The sequence below is a fragment of the Sipha flava genome, unplaced genomic scaffold, assembly GCF_003268045.1.
Source record: "Sipha flava isolate LNK unplaced genomic scaffold, YSA_version1 129_pilon_pilon, whole genome shotgun sequence".
NCBI classification, from domain to species: domain Eukaryota; kingdom Metazoa; phylum Arthropoda; class Insecta; order Hemiptera; family Aphididae; genus Sipha; species Sipha flava.
In genome coordinates, this window is record NW_020271755.1 from 498,460 (window position 1) to 520,588 (window position 22,129).

The 22,129-nt window shown below is 34.6% G+C and overlaps 1 protein-coding gene across 1 annotated transcript in view; it reads left to right on the forward strand.

Moving 5' to 3' along the window:
• The first annotated feature begins 270 nt into the window (after positions 1-270).
• Positions 271-22,129, forward strand: part of LOC112694410 (POU domain protein 2-like) — a 39,356-nt gene continuing 17,497 nt past the window's right edge. Inside the window, exons 1-2 of the mRNA XM_025569859.1 lie at positions 271-1,403; positions 13,242-13,292. Coding sequence (XP_025425644.1) covers positions 989-1,403; positions 13,242-13,292 — 466 coding nt within the window. The 5' untranslated portion in view covers positions 271-988. The remainder of the gene's footprint in view (positions 1,404-13,241; positions 13,293-22,129) is intronic.

Consider the following 22,129-nt stretch of genomic DNA (forward strand, 5'->3'; position numbering starts at 1 on the left):
AGGGCTTGAGGAAAAGTCGGTGGAGAGCGGAAAATCGCCGCCGTCGACTCAAACGGAAATTCCCGCGAACAGCGCTCAGCTCGCACAAGACGGCCGCGCATACGCGTGCTGGGCGTGTTCCGATTGGTGCCGCCGCCCGTCATGCCCCCTCGGACGGCCCCACCAGTACCTGTGCGCTGCCCCTCCGGTTCCCCGCCGACCCGTCACCATCCCGTCGGTGCAGCGTCGGCAGCGGCGGCGGCGACAGCCGAGTGAACGAGACGACACCGCGCGCCACCTTCATATAGTCATACGCACCGGTCAATCGTACACGGTCGTTCCGTGTGCGTTTGTCGTCCGTGTTTTTTTTTTGGGTTTTTTTTTCAGTTTTTTTTCTCACATTTTTTTTTTCCGTTTTCATTTTCTCGCGCATTACCGAGAGTCAGAAAATCCGAAAAAAAAAACGTCCGTCGAACGCTCTATAAACAAAAACAGTGCCGCCTAGTCGTCAGTAAATTGTTAATATTTTATCCGTTTAACGTAATATTCGAAATCGCGTTGGGTATCAATCGTCGTCCGTGTTCCGTCGCGCCCCGTTCGAACCGTTGTCGTTGTTACCGACCACAGTGTGCGCGTGCGACATTACGCGCGCCGCGATAAGTCCGCGCGATTGCGAGTTTACGCGCCAGCTAATCTTTCCGCCCTCGTTGTCCATCCGTCCGCATCTACGCTGGAGGGCTTACCCGCTGTGGCCGCCGGCGGAGAGGGGCTCAGGTTGGCCGCGGCCACGGGCGCCCAGTACCGCCGGATTAAGGAAGAGTCCAAGATCGCCGACCAGCAGAATAAATTCCATCCGGCCGGGTTCGAGTTCTACCGGAATCTGCACAAGTTCCACAACTTGAACAACAACAACAACAACAACCATAACAGCAAGAACAACAACAATAATAATAATAACGACTCGCCGCCTTCCGACAAGGCGACAGCAGCAGCGGCCGCGGCAGCCGCGATGATCCTTCAACAGCACCACCGCATCGGCGGCCTGCTGGTCGGGCGACGGCCATCATCGTGTGATATCACCGCAGCCGCAGCCGCAGCTGCAGCCGCCGACCAACAGCCGCTCGATCTCAGCTCGCTATCCGTACCGAAATATAACAACGGCGGCCGCGCACATCCATATTTCTCGCACCATCATCACCACAATCACCACCGAGCCGCTGGCGGCCACCAGCAATCCTCCACCAAGACGGTCTCGTCGACGCCGCCGCCGCCCTTGACGGCCGGGCCACATGCCGTCCACGCGGCCGTCGGATCGTCGTCTGACGACGAAGATGACGACGAGGACGATGATGACAGTGTAGGTGGTAGAAGAAGTCACGGTGCAGATTCGTCACCACCTCAGCTGCCCACGCCCAGTGAAACCGGTGAGTGTTTTTGATTTACACATTTAATAATATTTTCTGGTCATCCACTGTGACGACTTTACTACAAATGTTTATAATTTTCCAAAAATTTCTAAAATTTGATGTTAGTACGAATCATAAAATTTATTACGATTTTTACGATATAGCGTATCTTTTAAATTGATACAATAGGTTTTCGATAAATATATCGGTCCGTATATGAGTATTAAATCTTTCATATTTTTATATTGAACTTCACAAATTAGGACGTGTAATTGTTCGTATTTATTTGATTTTCATGTTGTAATGAATATAAATAGATAGATTTTCCCGATGGTATATTGAAATATAAGTGTATTTTTTTTAATCATTAATACAATTAGGGTAATTTGGGTTATGGCTCGGTTTGGTATTTGCCTATTCTTAATTCTTTTGGTTACTGCCTCCTTGTGCAGCCCCTCCAGAGTAGCCTGGTCGTCATTCATTTATCATTAATCCGTGTACAATATTTCTATCTGTGAAAATTTAACGTAATTAGAATAATCTACGTTGTCGATGAGCGTAATGACATCTCAATTAGTCATCGTTATCTATGCACATTGATGGAACGTGATTCTCTAGAGGTGTTATTTCGCGGTGTTATTTCCGGTTATAGAATATTATTTTGCCGAATTTGTAGGTCGTTTACAACCTGTGTCATGGGTTTAATATTTTATATATAAACCGACATAGTTTAATGATATGCGACGGACATGGCATTATAATCGCTGCAAGGCTACAAAAAATGTTTCAATAAATTGTCTTCGTGTGTATGTCCTTATAATTATCAAAAACCACCGTATTATTCCTTCTACGTGTACCCCATGTTAAACAATTATCAACCGGAAATGTTGACAACTGGTTTCAACATTTTTCATTTTGCTGAGGATGGTATTGGCTCTACTTGGTATTTTTTTCCATCAATCCTTTCTGTAGATTTTATTAAGGAAAACATTTACTATTATATTTTTATACCTCTACATCATGTATTAAACGGTTCAGTTTGTCATTGACTACCATAGATGTTAAATTACTTTTAGACGTTCTAATGAATGGGAATTTATCATAATCACAATATTTTAAATAAATTATCTTACGATAAAGTATGCGGCAAACTAGTTTTGTTCTCTTGAACAATGCATTTGGCAAAATGTTGATGGACATATTAAATTCGTAGAAATTCTATATATTTTTATATATAAACCATAAACCTGTCTACGTTTCCCGGTACCTTCAAAATTAGAATAATACAAATATTAACCAGATCTGATAGTTCTGGTATTATTTTATGAGCAGCACGTGTACAAAAACAAACCGTTCAATTGCGATAGGTGTGTTTGTAGCAGTGAAATATAATGTTTTCAGATTGGCTTCGATTCATTGGAATATTATTTTTAAAATCTCACAATTGGATAATAGGTATTTATTGGTTTATCATTGGAATTTAGATACGGGCAATTAAAAGCATAAACCGACTAATTTGTAGTTATTAGATTAATAATATTAGGCTGAAATAATATGTAGTGTAGTGATATCGCTTTCGTACCATTTTGTATGTATTATCGTTTCGCAGTATGATAATTTCGAAAATATTTCCAATGCAAGATAACTAATTGTTAACAGAAAATTTAAAGAATATATCACAGATTCTTTAATAATTATTAAATAGTGTTTAAATCTTAAATGGTTAAATTATTTCTTCCGTTTTAAAACGGTATGTGTTTCGACGAGCACGAGAAACAATTTAATTATTTTAAATGGTTTACATAAATATCATTATTATGGTTCGTAAATCATAAATAACTTTCTACTATACTTCAGGACAGAGCTTTAATATATGAAAGAAAAAAAAATCAAAAGTTAATTCTACTAATGTATTAAATTGTGTTATTTTATTTTTGTTTATAATCTTTATAATATTTAACTTATCTTGAATTATAACTATATAAAATACTTATTTATTAGTATTATTTTTTGACTGTTCTACTTATTTTTGATGGAATTTCGGTAAACTAATAAAATAATAATGAATTAATAATATAATTTCAAAATGCTTTTTATTATTTAAGTTAAAAACACTCTTCACAAAGATCTAAAAATACCCACCGTCAAAGAACTTGCAAAAATACATTACAAACGTTTCCACACCAAATTAATAAGTCACCCAAATTGTCTTATCCGAAATATGTCATCCATATCCCTGGTCATGTTAAACGTCGGCTAAAAAGGAATTGGTTAAGAGATTTACTTTATTAATTATATAAAAATTAATATGCAATAAAAAAAAAAGTATTCTGAGGTGTTGTTAATGAACAATTTCCTTCTCACATTAATCATGTTATTGTTATATATTATTTTATCAAATTTACTTATTGTTTTAAATAATAGATTGTATATATTTCTTCGAAATAAAAAAAAAAAAAACTTAAAAATATACCTCAAAGTTCATTCTAGTTCAAATTTTTTTTACACTGTTTGGGTCTAAATTATTTGTAAATATACAAACCTACTATCTATTTTTATATTATTCATGTTAGGTTTTAAAGGCATATCCAGGGTTGTAATCAACAGGGATATAATCAACAACAATAATTTAAAAGCAGAGTAATTTGTGTAATTGTAAAAATTGTATAATGCGTATACGTTTTACCCATTAGTAAGTAATAAAATGTTTCTTTATTCTAATTATTATATTAATTTTGAACTTCAGCCATTTTAAAATCTCATTAATTATATTGTTTTTATTTGTATCTTTCAAGCTATATAATTTTGCATTTCGTATACGAGTTATTACTTTATGGTTCACCTGTTTAAATAACTTTATGCAATTTTTAATCTCGTGTGCATATTGTGTAAATTTCAAAAATGCATCCCAATCATCTTACATGGATCTTTAATCCATAAAACGTTAATTCAACTTACTAGAATACATTTTCAAATACAATAAAAACGGTCGGCTGTACCTGACATGTTAATAGCTTTCAGTATATGGACCATAGAAAAAATGTAATATCATAAAATGTTTTGCTAATATATTTTCGTTAACGGGATTCCCAGCAGTGCCATAACAATAATAGTCATTCTGGATAAATTAATGTTTCCAAAAAAACGCGCCCGTGTGCAGTCAGTCGCAGTATAATAAGTTGTGCAACTTTTGTTATTTGATCGTTTTTATAGTTACTTTATTTTTATTTTAAATTGATAAACAATATTCTTCACACGTCTCCCACGCGCGCGCGATCGACGACGGCTTGAGAGTATTACGTACCATCTCTCTCTCCTCTCTGTGCATTATAATATTGGTTTATGAATAATATAGTTCCTAGTGTATCCCTCAATCATTAAAACAACCCGTGAACCTATTCCTCATAATATACGCATTTATACATAATGAGCGTTCTAATTACATGTGTAGAGTCTGAGAGAAAAGAAATTTAAAAATGAAAAAACTATGATGAGAGTCCGTTAGCCCGTGCTATTTGTATGCTACACTGTGGTGCCGCGAGCGCGCGTGCTAAAAAAGGATTGAGGATAAAGGAAAGAGGTAATACGAATTACCCGGAAGGGACGTGCTCTCATCGTTTTCGTTGTGTACATATATGTATTATGAGGTCTCCCCTAACCCGTGCGGACGGGTCCGAATTCGATATTGTAACGGGTTGGGCGCACGAGGGCTACTACTCACTACTTACTTTGTTAAAAGGGCACACTTCCGCGTCGCCCGACGGTTACCATTATTATACGTATTGTTGCTCGACGCACACAAACAACACACTCGCTCGCGCCACAACCACCGCATTATTTACCCGGTGACTCGGGCTGGCCCGTGCTCGTCCTCCCCGGTCGGGCAGATGGTACCTGAAGTCGTAAATTCTTCCCTCGTGCTGCCGCAGCCACCATCGAAAAAGGACGACGATAAAATAATAACAATTAAAAATAAAAAAAAAACGTGTGTGCCGTTGGCTTGTTCGTCTTCGATGTAGTGGGTGAGGGTGAAGCGGTCCGGTAATTTCATTGTGTTGATGGTGTTGGGTACGTATGGACGAGTCTAAATCGCCTAAATTCGAGTTTCTCTATTTTTATCACTGTTTTTAATTTTCAGTTTTACTTGAACGGGCATGCGTCAAAATTATTATTATCTATTATGTGGTGCTATGCGTAATAAACTTGGTTGAATCCGTTATTCCATGCGTATGTTTGTATTGTATTAATCTCAACTTTTGATTAGGCTTTTCGTAGTCCAAGGGGCGGACGTGTCACCCTAATACCAATCCACCCCCTGGCATTAGGCTTACGCGTGTATCGAATACATTGCTTTCAAAATTGAATTAATACTGCTGCTTACTGCTGAAGTATACTACGGCGTATTTATTGCTACCGTTGTATTAAAAAGAAAAAATTTAAAAATCAAATTTCCTAAAAAATATTGTAGTAAATAGTATAAATATAGTTTTTCGGATAAAAATGAATATTACATTTTTTATTAAGATATTTATACTCATGTATAAAATATGTATAATCTCTGCACTCAAAACCCGATTTCTTCCTACTCCTCTCTACCTTACTCTTAACTCATATCTCTCTAATCGTACCTACCAAGTTCGCTGTGAAGACGAACCCTCCGAAATTCATATTGCAAAAGCCGGTGTACCCCATGGAAGTATGCTTGCTCCCATGCTTTATAATATTTACACATCTGATATTCTTCACTCGAACCTTACGAGTCTAGTTACTTTTGCCGATGACACATGTATTAGAGTCTTTTAACCCAGATATATACACTGCAACGGAGAACCTCCAATCCCATCTAAATGACTTTTAAAATTGGTTTAATCTATGGAGAATTAAAATAAACGAAAACAAATCATCACACATCACATTTACACTTCGTCCCAATAAGAGCCACTCCATTACTCTCAATAACGTAACTATTCCTAGAGAAAGTTCAGTGAAATATTTAGGTATTCATCTAGACCAAAGATTAACATAGGCCACTCACATCAAAACAAAAAGAAAATCAATGAAACTAAAACTAAATAAACTTCGACAACTTTTACGTTCCAAAATATTACTTAGCGATAAAACTCTAGTATACAAACAATTCGTCCTGTAATGACATATGGAATCCAAATATGGGGATCGACCAAAAATTCAAACTTAAATTTCCTCCAATCTTTTCAGTCGATTAGTCTCCGCCTCCTGACAAATGCACCCTGGTATATTAGTAATCATACAATCCATAAAGGCTTAAACATTCCAAATCTTCACGTCCTTGCCTCTGCCCATTATAAAAAATTTCATTTTAATACAAATAATCATTCAAACCCACTAATTTCAAACCTCTCCTCTAAGACTCTCCCTGATAACCCTCCACGTCGACTAAAACGAAATTGGCCTCGTGATTTACTTAGCTAAATAATTAAATAATAACAGTTTGAAGTAGTGTCAATAGACGCCCCCTTCACTCAAGTCTCCAAACCTTGTAAAAAATACTATCAAATTTACTTATTGTTTTACTATATTACAGATTGTAAATATATTTATTTTATTTAATAATAAAAAAATCTCTGCACTCAAGAGAGTAGTAAATCAATTCTCGCAATCGCCTCTCCCGCAAGCTTCAACAACATGATGTATATTGTACGTATTATCGGCGGCAGCGGGAATGACGTGTATTCTTTATAATTTTTTTTTTACACATATCCATGTTTATATTATTCGAATTATGATTTTATCTTCGTTGTCCGGTAATTTCCGAACTGTCACCGTTAACTCGCCTTGTATTTTGTTCAACAGAATGTACGCCAGCATGTATTTATTTTAAAATCGTGTTGAAGATGTTTACTACACGTCATGCACTGATATCGTTAATTTACATCCATTATTATTATTTTATTCATTTATTATTATTTTATTATTTCACAAGCGGTAAGAAGACGTAATTTTAATATAGGAATAAAAATAAATAAAAATAAAAAATAAAAATAAAAATAAATTATTATTTAAATTGTATTAAGTGTATAATTTTTTTGAATTTTTATTTTTAACTACGAATATACTTTATATATAGTAATCATCTTTATCATCTTGTTGTTGTTACTATCACCATGTACTAATTGGTAGTTGAGGTATAGGTACATTATATTATTCGTTTTCGTAGGACCTGCTACCTAATTTTAGATCATTAAAACCGTGTTTATTACTTAATTTAAATTCCATGTTTTCTATTACCATTAATCCCGTAATTGGAATACAGAGCAATAAAAGAAATATTACTCGAAACAAAAGGGAACAACGTACAACCTATTTAGTCTACATAATACCCCTACTGTGGTCGTTTAATTTTATGCAAATAACACGTTGATATAAAAATATACGTATGACCTAGTGCCGTTAATTTCAGTGATATCCGTCTTATCTGCGCAGGAGATCTCAAGGAATTTCCGTTTTATACGTTGCATAAGACATAATGAGATATCATGATTACCGAATTAAAAATTGAATAATGGCTAAAGTAATCATCTACAGAAACAATGAGTTCACACATTTTGTATGAAAAATAAATTATGAATAATTTTACTACGTGTATCTAGCAGCCAATGGACAGTATTTTATTTTCATTGAACACGGCCGTATAGTTAATTATGTAAAACAAAAGATGAAAAGCGTAGAGGAGGAATAAAACGCGGTTTGTCCTTGATTGTAAAATATTTTGTTACCCGAACATGTGAACAATCATATTTACAATCTAATGACTCATATTCATCAAAACTCCAAGAAATGACTATTAAGTAACTTGGTTTCCATTGCAACACATTAGAACAAGGACTAGTAAAATTACCATATAATATCTTATTATACATCTCGGCTTTTATGTTAATGTTTAAATGCATCAAATCTGTTTTTAATTGATCTCTCCTTCAAGTACAATTATAAGTGCATTATCTCACGCTCCTAGTGAACCCGGACAAGTGCCAATAATAACTAAAAATCAGTGGCGCCTCTCTCCCGAGATCCCTGAAGATAACACCTGGGGCACGATGTTCAAAATACACATAAATTTGTATGCCACCTGTTGACACGTCCATTTAACAGGTTCATTATCAGATTAAAGTCTTCAAAAGATATAAAAACATATATTGTACCGTGCATATTTCAATATACCAATCTTACGTACAATCGTAATTTTCGTCATTCGAAAATAAATATCACGATATAAATATACATAATATAATATTTCGCTGAATGACTATGTCGGTATTGTTTCGTTCTCACGACAAAGCCTGGGGCGTTAAAGTCACTTTTCCAAAATATCTAAATTGGATACGTATCGGCCGTGTGCATGATAGAAAGGTGGTGGTGGTGGTGATCGTCGTCGTCGTGTATAAGAATGGGAAAAAATCTAGTAAAATAATGGGAAATAAATATAAATAAATTAAATGTACTGATAGAGAGATGGGCCGGCGACCGCCTTATGAATACGTTAGTATTATATATAAGAAAAAAGAAGTGCTCGGTTAAAAAGCCCAGAAGCTAAAACGTATTATTTCTACTCCGGTAATGACTCGGCACAATTTGGTAGCGCTCGGAATTAGCTTCTCCTTTCACACATATACACGTTAACCATACGTATGTGTAAGGCCATCGTAGTTATCAATAATGAATACAGTACAAGAAGACGAATAGAAAGAGCAAGATGGAAAAATAAAAAAATAAAATGCATTAAGAATATTATTTGTCATCGATTGTGTGACTCGTGCAAGAATGCCGGCGATATATGTAATCCGTTTCGGGTAATTATTCTTTTGTTAGTAAAATGCGTTCTTTATTGGTGTCTCGACCAATGGCCGACATGGACAATAATATTATTCCACATGCCGTTTATTCTCAATTCCATTATTATTTTATTATTATAATGTATGTATTCAGATTGATGTTGTGCGACAATAGAAAAAATAAAGAGAGAATTCTGTACAAAGGAAAAAAAACCAAATTTTATCTTTGAACCTTTTAATATTTATCCATTATAATAATTATTTATGACTTGCTTGAAAATTTGCATTCCGAAATGGCTTAATAATTTAACGTATTTCAATTAGATGATGTCCCGTGTCATCATGTTAAACATAATCGTTTCGCTATTAAAAAAGCAACTGTATTTGGTCATAAAATACTTTTATACAAAACGACGTATGCTATCTATGAGCTATAATATTAATATTGTAAAGAATCTCTGGCTTTTTGTTATTTCAATTTGCATTGTTAAAATATAAAATAATTATGCGCGGATGGAAAAAAAACCAATTAGAAAGTCCTTGTAATTAGCGCGTAATCAATGTTAGACAACAATAAAACAGATAACCCGCGTATAATCGTATTCGTCCGTGTAATTATTGTGCTCGACGTTTTTCTTAACGTACCCGTAAATTGTTATCTGTTAATTTTACGAAACTCGCGTTTCTTCGACCAACAGCAGCATGTGATGAATCGATAAGCGTGTGTTATGCAGAGGAACCACTTCGCACGTACTATATTTTCAAAATGTTACGCGAAAATAAAAAATAAAATAAGAAAAAAAACTTTTTAGATGCATTATATGGCAAGGTGGGCGCGTGTATCGGTTCGCCGGCAATCCCTCATTGCTTAAATCGTCAACACATACTTATGTACATGTACATTTGAATTGTGTTCTGGTCCAAATGTATAATATTATAATACGTGTGCATAAAATTACGATCTAGTGTTTCGGACACACGTCGTCGTTTTGTTTTCACCACCGGACACCAGTGGCGCGTATTTGGTCTATTGCCAACGTGCGTTCGTATCGCGGTGTACAACATACGTACAACGTATTATAATGTGACTACTATACTCCCTTTTATGCATTATACGCGTGTAAAATATTCCTCCGGCGGCGGGTGCCTAGACCGTGTTCGAGCAGAGCACGTGTAAACAGGTAACTAGTACTGCGCGCGGTGTGAACAAGTTACCCGCGGCGGCGTTTCAATTTGTCCAATTATCGCGCAAGGGATTAATCACCACTCCGTCTACTATTATTTTGTACGCTGCCGCCTCGTCGTCATCGTAGTAACGTGCCGCGGTCATCATTTGTCAAAACGTTGTTAAAAAATAAATAAATAAAAACTGTGTATATATATATATGTGTGTGTGTGTGTGTGTGAGTGTGTGTGTATGTTGGAGAAAATTAAAAACAAAAAACTACGCGCGGTATAATATACGCGACCGAGCAGCAAGCAGTAGTAGTAACACAGCGGCAGCGCTCGACAATACGACTACCGGTGAAGAGGAGGAGGAGAGGCCCCGGGGCGGCGACCGACCGGCACCTAGGAATGTTTACGACGACTCCGCGATGCATGTAAATCGGGTCCGCGACGACAACGTCTTCATTACACGCGTTGGCTTCGAACGGCTCGCCGTGTCCGATGCCCGTCTCCTGGGTGCAATCTAAAACGCGCGTGAGACGGAAAAACTTCCGAAAAACTAGCCGCCTGTGTTCGCCCCGCAGCAGTCGCGCGCGTACGGTTTTCGAACACATCTGTCTATCGTCGTAAAAAAAAAAAAAACAAAAACATTCGTCCGCAGTGTTTTACAGTACATTTATGGGACGTGCTACTACCGCGCTACTGCTAACTATTACTACTACTACTTACTACTACTACTACTATTACTATGGTACTACTCAATCGTTTTGCTACCACGCGTTAGTGTGATACGTTGTTGAAAATACGGTAGCGTTTCGAAAAAACGAAATTATACGTCGGATACGCGATAAAAATTAATTACCGTGAACAAGTTTGACAAATTTAATTTTACCGATTTATTGTAAAAAAAAAAAAAAAACATTTTTATATAATTTTGGGAAAAACGATACCTATAACTTCAGACACCGCCTGTGCGTTTACACACTTTGTTATCAACACTACTTAACAATACTATTGCGAAGGCGCGTGCAAAATAAATCGTGTCCTGCAGAGTGCAGTCGCACCAGACGGTGAACGACCGACCTGACCGTCTCCAACGACCCCCAAAACGCGACCATCGCCGGATTTGTTAACGCATTTGAACGGAAAACATCAAATGCCAGTCGCGTTACGCAACCCTTTGTAGTAATATATTCTCATTCCTAGCGTCAAACACGCCGTGTCCTGTACGTCAATCAATCGTATACACCACAAACACACTGCAATATTTGTGCAACCTCAAATTTTTTATCGCGCACGTGAAAACGAATTAATTCAACGTAGACGTGCAGATACATGGTACATAGTAGCATTAAAGCATAGAGCTTGTATTAACGGCGAATTCCTTGTACGTGACTATGATTTATAGGGCCAGCGGGGGACACTTGTCGTTCGAAAAGTGAATTCGAGTTCGTTTGCTTGACATACATTGTAGCAGTAGTATAACCGAAAACCACAACAATAAACGAGATCCTACGGAGAGAGAGAAGTGTTGCCCGGGCCGGGTTAGAGACAAAAGCGACTTGTTATATTGTACATGGATTCATACGTCTAGGGAGTCTTCGAAATGAAGTCAAGGTCTCCGTATATAGTGGAATTTGTTGCCGCGAATTTCGGTACCACCCGGTAGCGGAGCACACTGCGCGCACTCACTATCTATACACAATAATATTATATTCAAACATTGAAGACTACACATCGACTACGGTGGCGGTCTCTGATATGTAAAAAAAAGCATTAGGTGGACACAAAAAAAAAAAATACACTACTGAGCGTTAGGAATTCATTAGCGGCGAGATAGAAAGGGTCCGAAAGAAATCCTTGGTCTTAATTGTGTATAAAAGCGTCTATGGATATAATATATGGAAACCGGCGCGTAATTAGAATAGACGAAAATTGTATTTTAATAATAATAGTTGATAATAATAATAACAACCGCGGTAGCCCCGGAAGAATGAAAAAGTGTTTAGAGAGAAGGCCATTAGTTATTCATGGCTGACACGCGGGGCTGAATCATGCGTTATTAAAAAAAAAAAAAGAACCCGAAAGAAAGAGGTAAAGAAAAAAATCGTATTGCTTAACGACGAAATATTCTTTACACACATATATATGTATGTGTATATGCTTCAAACCCATTCTGTTTCTCATTAAAATATCATTAGACCGAACGAGTATGTGCCTTTCGATTCTCTCCCCACCACCCCTCTAACTTCGGAACCCCGCTAATGACACATACACGACTCTGTATGATTATTAATCCTCCCCACTCTTGTGTACGAAATAAGTAAAAGTCTATTATGGTCATTTGTTGCAATTTCGTTTTCCTTCACATTTTTTTTTTTTTAATGTAAATAAGCTTACGATTCTGATAACTTTTTGTTAAAATTGCAATTCTATAAAAGCTTGTTTAAAATGTAAAGAGTAATTCAAAACTAATCCGAAACGTTTTACCGAAATAAATTATAGTGGTTCATAGTTCAAGAGTAAAATATTATTTTTCATGTTTAAGATTTAATGGGTTCAACACATGATGACGTCATTCCACTTGATCATCTCGTGAATACCGGGTACCACGAATGACTCAAATATCTGACATCTTATCTACATTAAATGAATAAAAAATCGTTAATTGGTTCATCATACAATGTTAGTAAATCTTATTCCGCGAAACTGTCGTTCACCTTGTTCTCTCGTTTGCATAGTTTCTCTTTAAAAGTGTGTGTGAAATCTTGTCTGTACAACATGCAATATATTATACACTGTAAACAGCAAACTCATAAGTAATATTATATTCTTATCTTATAACGTGCTTAATTTTACTTTTCATTTGTATTTTTAGACCCTTCAGATCGACTGATGCACCTTGAACACAAATTCTACAGCCGAGATGGTAAGTATTTTACCAATTAATTATGTACTATATGTATAAATTATATTAGCATTCCTTTGGTATGTGTCAGTTTACAAAAATAATAATCCTTATACCGAACTTACCGTAGTGTATCACAACTATATTATATGTACCTATATAGTTGCCTTCTTTTATTCCCCTCTCCTCATTTCGCTAAACATAATTATGTTCTTACATCGGTGACCTTGGCATTTTTATCACCGTTGCGGTCGAAAAACATCGAATGTTATTTTTACGGCTCTTAGGCTTCGTCTTTGAATATTGCCTCTGCACCGGTCTTAGGTAAAAATTACTCTTTGGGTGCAGAAAACTGGCGCCAACATACCGCCCCGCTACTCTCCGCCACAAAATCGACTACCTGTAAGACGTTGGCCCAGGTTAGTGCGTTGTGTGGGATTGTTATGTAAGAATATTATGCGTGTGGTTTGCTGCCGAATATTTTGTTTTTACTGCAAAACTGGTACAAGTAAAAGGATCAACTCCGTGGGAAACATGGCTCAAATTAATGAGAGTCTATTTGAAGTCTATGGAACAAAAAATAAAAAATATAATGAAATAGTAGCTTCGTGTATTGTTTTGTACAGGACCGCAGACGACGAATCGTGATAGACGGCCAAATGATCTTTGACAATGGAATTTGGCATTGTAATAAGTATGTATATACATATATACGGAATTAAAAAAACAAAACAAAAAATTGAAATATATTTAGGCTCTGAATTTCACGCTCATTATTAGCAACAAACGGTTTTATATATTATGTTACCAGTACTTTCACTCTCCATGGGTTAATTCGAATCAATATTAACGATTTATTTTTTTCTCTCGTTAAGAATCTGTGGTCAATAATATTTCGTTATGTTTCGAAATCTGAACAATCGGTCATTCCCAGTCTCCCAGACCGTATAAACACATAGATCTGTGTATATATGTATGTATGTATGTATGTATATATATATATATATATATAGATGAACTAATTAGATTATCGTGATCTTCCGTATAAGACAAATTGCGTTATTAAACCGAAACCATCTAGTACCGAGCACGAGTTTAATGGTCTTGGTATGTCACGAACTTCTCTGGCGGTGGTAGTTGTTCATCTGCTTTCTTTCCGGCTTCCCCTTATTAATGAAATCAACCGAAACGTGAAATACGACTGTTCTTACCGTGCTTTGTTAATTTAAGTTACCCAAAATGAACTCGAAATGTCTTTATACAACTAGTGAATACTACTGACTATGTATTCAATGAATATATTTTGTTTGTATAAAAATTTATTTGAAAATTATTAAAAATTATTTGTTTTACATTGGCATTTATTGAATGTTAGTGCAACATGAATTTAGTAAGATCAACGTTTAAAATGACAGACTGCTATTGAAATTTTTAACTAATTACTGGTTCTCATTTATCATATTTAATAAACAAACTTGGATCTAATTTAATTTTAAATTGCTTCTCTTTTTTTGATAGTATGTTTTTAAGTAGTAAACATGTATGTATAATGTACATATGAACGTGTGTGTACATGTTTTATTTCAAATAGATTGTGATTCAGATAGCGAATTTTTTTTTGCACGCAGAAATTCAATATCGGAAACAAACAAGTGCTATGTACATGAATGTTGCTCTTCATTATCTGCAGTTGCGTATGCAAATTTATGGTATGTTGCGTGTAACAACGAAAGCCATTATTAGTGCTATGAATATGACGGTCGGTTAGAGCAGGAAAAAAATAAAAATAAATCTAATTTCGTTTTAATGTCTTTCTTCGGTTGGAAATAAAAAAAAATGGGAAAGGGAAATAATGATGAATTATAATAACGCGTACAAAAGACGTATTGTAATTAACCAGGTACTTATGTAAAAAATTAATTTTTACTGGACCGAGACGGACAAAACCGTTTCTCAACCTTACTAGGAAATTCTTCAATAAATTCTTATAAATGGTTTATTCTTTTTTTTTTCCTCCCTTCTAAAATATAATTTCCATTCATGTATGCGCATTTTGTTGACAATTTCCTAGACGTTCTTGCAGTCCGGTCACGTTTTTACACAACTGCATTAAAGCTGGTACCCCCCAGACTGGTCCTAGACGGATATTTATTTTTTCCTTACCTTATTTTGTACACGCATCTTCAATCCGAACACGCCGATTCAAAGAACTGCTGCACGTGCTGCAACTGCTATTGTAAAACAGACAATTTCGACGACGACGTCGAGTTATTCGTTGGAAATGTTAGTACAATAAAATATGTTGTTGGTATATTGTTAATAACGTAATAGTCGTATAATTAAATTAAAAAAATATTGGGTAAAAATTTAAATGAGAAAATATAATGTTAAGATTTTGAAACCTATAATGCAAACAACACTCTATGTAAATTGATTTCAATATTATTTTCAATGTGTGAAACACATTAATTTTCGGCCCTCCGTTGAACATTACTTTTATGTAACGACAATATCATTTCATACGATTCTGCTTGTCTAGTAGTGTGTGTATTACAATTTTTCAATTTCTTCGACGCTACGCTTGCGAATAATACAATATGAAATCGTATACATAACACGTACAGGGTACTTGCACCACCTATCTGTACGTTAATGAATTCTTCGTTACATTTGACCTATTATATAACTACAGTAGTGCCGCGACAGCACTATAGAAATGTATTTTAAGAACCACCGACCGTGTACTACAATAGACTCGACCGATTAATATTTAACCGTATTCGCGCATATTATATTTATTACAGTTTTCCCCTTTACTTTGTACTGCTAAGTATACGGACGACGAATAACGGTGAATTTCTTAAATCTTAAGCTTCTCGTCGAATTTTTTTTCCTTAATAACCGTGTAAAGTACATAAAATAAATAAGCGCATTTATCAATTTCTAATATACTTATATGTATTTTGTTGCGACGGGTTTTAATTTTTTTTTCTTATATTCAGTATTGTCTGAAGTTTATTGCTGCGATGGTACGCTTTCACTTGAATTGTATATTTATATATGAATAGCGTACATGGTTTGTGTATCAATCGTATGATAACGCACGCGCGTATAAATATCGCGAACCGGGGCGGCGGCCTCGGCGGCGAACCGTTGCCGTCCATTTCCATATTAACGAAACGAACAGCTTTAACCCCTCGTTGGAAAATATATTGGTTCAATTTCCTTTTCGTTTTTTCTCTCTATACCACTTGTATGTATGTGTTTTTGTGCGCTCTGCTCCTAAATATATCAAAGTCGTTTTTTCCACCTTAAATCTATTAGATCGTCGCCGTCGCCATAACGTGGTGTATGGGTTTCGTATTTTTCTTTTCCATTAGGTTTTATTTATTATTAAATCGCTCGTGCCAGGTTAGGTATCAAGACGTTTATGAAATGCTTGGTAGTTTTCGTGTATACGTGACGCGGCCGCGAAAAATTGTTGTTTTTGCGTTTTTTCCCTTTTATTTTTAAAACATATTTTATCTCTCTGGTGCTTACTAATAGTTGTAGGACGCGCGTGCCGAGCACTGTGCTGTTCTTTCTGATGTATTTTTGTGTCGCCGCGCACGTATAGTTTTTTAACCTATGCGGACGGTTTTTAATTTTTTTATTTATGTTCCCATTCCGCGGGTAAAATCTAATCTGCAGTAGTCGCGCTTAGGATTTATATTTTCCAGGATTTTTTATCGCGTTTTATTTATTCGCATTCTAAGCACCGTGCTTGCAACGAGCGGAATTAAAAAATTAGTTAACTCACGTGGTTACACACGATAATTTACTATTGTACAATATTATTTTGTTTTATATGAAATATGCACATATATAATAACCAGGGCTCGGGGTTTATAGCACTTAAAATCATTAAAATAAGCGCTTCAAAAAGCGCTTAAAAACATCATTATAAACACTAAAATAAGCATTTAAAAAATTTAAAATTAAGCAAAAATATTTATTAAAAAAAATGAACTATAAAATAGTTAAAAAATTATTAAAAATGAACTAAAAAATCAAACAAAATAAAAATAAATCTTCACTTTTAAGACTTTAAGGATTTTATGGATTTTCTAAGGGATTTTTCTGAAAAATAAAATGTTAATTGTTCTCTCTGTTCTTGATCATTCTGACGTTTGTTTGACACTCTGTTCTATTTTCAGCGTTGGATTATCTTTGTTAACCCTAAAACGATACCTTGGACGACGACGAACTACGTGACAATGTTAATAAGATAAGAATTAATTTTAATTTTTATTCGATCAAAAACGATTTTGCAAGAGAAAACTATAAAAACGTAAAAAAAACTAGTCAAATAAGCAAAAATAATTAGAAAAACTGGAAATAAGCATTTTTTTGAAAAATTGCTGAAAAAAGCAAAAATAAAAGAAAAGCACTTTCAAATTTCATAATTGTACGTGTTATAATTTAACATACACTTCTATAGCACTCTGCTACATTTTAAGTTAATCCATAAAAATAAGCAAATGCTTTAACTCTCGAGCCCTGATAATAACATACCTTCATCGAAATTACATATGAAATGTACGTTATATAACTATATAATTAAACGTTCATTTTTATTACAAATTAAAAAGATTTTTTTTACATTAATAAGATTGCACCCATTTTATATATTTTTACTCTAAAATTTACATGACCTTAATAAATAATTGAGGGCTTCCGTTTTCGGTGAAATTATACAAAAAATAAAAATTAATTTCATAGAAATTAATTCACGTGTGAGACACTTAATATAGGAAAAACATATATTTTGTAGTTGTAAATGTGTTTCAGAAGAAAAGAAATTAAAATTGAACTTCAAATATATATTTAGGTATACGTTCATTTATTGAGTTACTTGCTTATAATCTTATGGTATTAACCTTATTATTATTACCGTTAATATTATAAGATATTAAGATATCGTTTATTATCTCATGAAAATGTTTTTGTTAATCATTTTATGGTTATAATATGCAGACCATTATTTTAAAATTGTATGTATACATAGCTCAATATTTATAATATTTGAATATTGAGCGAGATATATATATATATATATTGGTTTGAAATTAAATACTTCCTAAAATCATACAATGTTCACCCTTTATTCTTATATTAATATTTTTGACCAAACTCCTGAATCAATTTCAATACTAATGGCGATAAATAAAAAAAAAAAAATTTGTAATTCTACCGCCGTGACTCAACATTCTCATTGCATTTGTTCTATAACGTTTGCCTCTTGATATACCTCTACCCGAAAACGTATTTTTCTTTATTACCATTTCCTGCGTATTAGAAAATATCGTATTCCTTTTGGCGGTGAGTAAACCTTTAATACATATTTCGATACCCTTTAACTTAATCCTATTAATTTTTTTTTTTAATTGAATTTTTATTATATAAATCCTTCGCCCCCGCCGGATATAAATGAGCTTACGAAAACCCTTAAAAAGACCCGTCTGACATATTCATTCGCCAATCATAATACTGACGCGTATTGTATTATCCACCTACTGACAGGTAGGGTTTCATTTATGACAGCGTTTGCAACGTGTCTATGTTTTTTTTCGTGTGCCTTGCAATGCAACGGTACAGCGGGAGAATTATACTGGAATGTTTATGTATATAATGTTCAATCTAATCTAGCAAATTTCTACAGGGTGGTGTAATGATCCACAGTTAAGTTGTTTATGTCTTCCCTCCAGCAAAAATACTTAAATTTAACGATACTAATTAATGTTTGTCTCGGTTGTACGCTCGCTGGAAAGTGTATTTATTGTTACGTGAGAAGCGTAGATACTATGTTAAACGTTTTGAATAATGATTGTAAAAAATAAGTAAGAAAAAAAAACGAACCCAAATAAATAGTGTAAATATTAAGCGCATAATGCAACGGTAAGAAACATGTTTATATTATATGGTTTAAAAAAAAAAAAAAGGAACGTGAGACTCCCGCGCGTCGGCCACCGACTAATTGCTGAACGCTCCGCGTTCGCGGTGTATATGCGCGGGCTAACGATCTCGTTTGATTGATGTTGCTGCACATTTCAATGTCCTTGCCGGTCTATGCGTACACACATACGTTATTATCATTATTATTACACGTGCAGCGTAGGTACGAATATTCGGTCTCGGCAGAAGAAAACCCGACGCACACAGTGTGTATGAATATATGAGCCGGACGACCTCTGGAAATCGAATAACATGCGGCACAAGAATCAAAAGCTACACGGCGACGGTGCCCGTGTGTATCATTTTATTAGAAAACAGTCGGGATTTGTAGTGCACACAGCCGCCGGGACGGGATAGAAACGCCCCGGAGCAGCTCCGGAACAGAGAAAATTTAATAATAAAAATAAGTCAAACACGGCGCAGAAATTGTATTCGGGAGGAGTTCTGGGAATTATGTTTGTTTTTGCTACCACCCCCCCCCCCCGGCCGCGGGGCCTTTTGCCTTTGTGTAAACACCAATATCGTCAATGCCTTTGCCCTCCTGCACTGTGTTTATGTGCTCATTCGACGGTGAAAAACGCGGAAAAAATTGTCGAGGAAAACAAAATAAAAAACAAAAATGAAAATAAAATATAAAATAAAAAAAATAAATAAAACACGTAGAGAGTTTTTTACGGGTCACTGCGATTACACGGTTATTTTTTCTGTGTCTTCGCGTCCTCGTTTTTCACTTCGAATTTCTCGAACCGTAAAGCTTGAGTCGGAAGAACACCTAGGTTAGCTGTACGCGTGCTTTCGTGTCTGAAGAACAACACACCACCGCCCCACGTGTCCGGTTTGGAACCGGCTGCCGTACACTTAAAAAATAGTATAATTCGTGTACATTGTTGTCTTGGCGTAATCGACCAAGACGCCGACCGATTAAACGAACTGTCGTCCGTGAGAATGTGTTGAATTCCATCACATGATAGAAAATTACGCGGTTTTTTAACGGCTACAATATAATGATGTCACAAATTATGATGTGAGCTCGCGTTGCACTGCTGTCGATTCTTGCTACAAGCCGTGAAACGCGTAATTATAATATAGTGTTTCAGGTACAATAATGAAATTCCGTTTTATTTGTATTTATTTTTTTTGCCCACTATGTCGGTTTTGTTATGATGTTATTCTGAATTATTTTATTCATTGTGACATTTTTTTGTATGCAAATATTTCTAGTATTAATGTTGTATACGCTCGTTATAATAAAATACTAAAGAAAATATATTTCTTTTTGCTATCGGAAACCATTAAAGATCAATTCATTTTTTGTATTTATTATACCAGAAATTCAGATCATATTGTTAAAAAAAATAATTTTTCTTCGTTTATAGCTTTCGTGATATATTTATTATTCGATACTGGTAGTAATAAGAAAAACATGTATTCAAGAAAAAATAAGACGATGTTATCTGGCTTGTAATTTTTCGAGATTAATATACGAATTCGAAAACATATTTTGAACATAAAACGGTTTTATTTATTCTTTTTTCCACGTCAAAACTGTCAGGTGTTTGCGAATCTTATATACCCACGAGTATTTTGTCGTCATATATATATGATTTAACATCATACCCATGGATAAACCGGCATTTTCTCTTTTGGAAACTGATCATCCATACGGGAATAGGTGTAGGTACTATATTTATTATTATTATTATTATTATTTTTTTTTTTTGAAAAAAAATCTTTTAGTTAACAATAACGGAAGAAAAAAATTAACACTACCTTTGCGTGAAATAAAATAAACCGTGAGAACTCACTTTTTTTTAGTAAAAAATCAACCCCAATAAATATTCCTAACTCGAGTAAAAAAACATATACATTTACCTTCGAATTAATAATAATAATAATAATAATAATAAAAAAGAACTAACCTGAATTACGAGATCCCCTTTTTTTTAAAAAAAAAAAATCTGTACATTATTCAACTAGGGACATTTTTTCGTGGGAAATACTGTTTTTGCGTAATACGGGATTTTTTTTTTACGCCGAAAAATATGATGCTATTTTTTTTCTTTTTTAGTTTCTGAGGGAGATTGACCCTAGTATATAGATGTATGGAAATAATTTGATTTTAGGGTTAAAAAGATAAGTGATACCGGATTTTTTGTGTGTGTGTATCCCCTAATTTTTTTCCCGTAAAATCCAAAAAACGGAAGGTATTGTTCACCGCAGTATTTCGCATTACAAGAAAATATAAAACATTATTACAAATATTTTAAATCAGCTGGTTGTCATGATTAATGCGTGAGAATTGTTTAACCTTATATCTTTTTTCCTTTTTCTTATATATGTGTTTATCGAATGAAAGATAATATTATGAATAAATTAGTCATTGATGAAACAAAAAAAATGTCTATAATAAGTATAACTGCCGTTAAGTAGTGTAACTGGTTGTACATAGTAAAGTATAAGGAATTGCTAAACGGATAAATTATTAAAGGTATATAAAAACTATATAAAAAAAAAGTATATTCGTGCATGTAATTTCCTTAACGGAAAAATATTCATTCAATAACGCCATTTGTTAGACTTCTTTATGATGAAAAAACATCAATAATAAACGGGTTCCCTATATTAACATAATACGCGTAACCCTTCTCTAATAAAACTCAGCCATTTTATTCGATCCCTATTTTGTATATGTATTCAATAAAGAATTCGGTGTAAAAAAAATCGAACCAAGACCAATCGGGTTAACCGTTTCAATAAAATGTATTCGATATATTCGATGCGTATATTTTCCGTTAAAACATTCAATGCTCGACTTATATATTATTTAATAACGATTTTTTTTCACCCCCTTTTTCTTATACTTA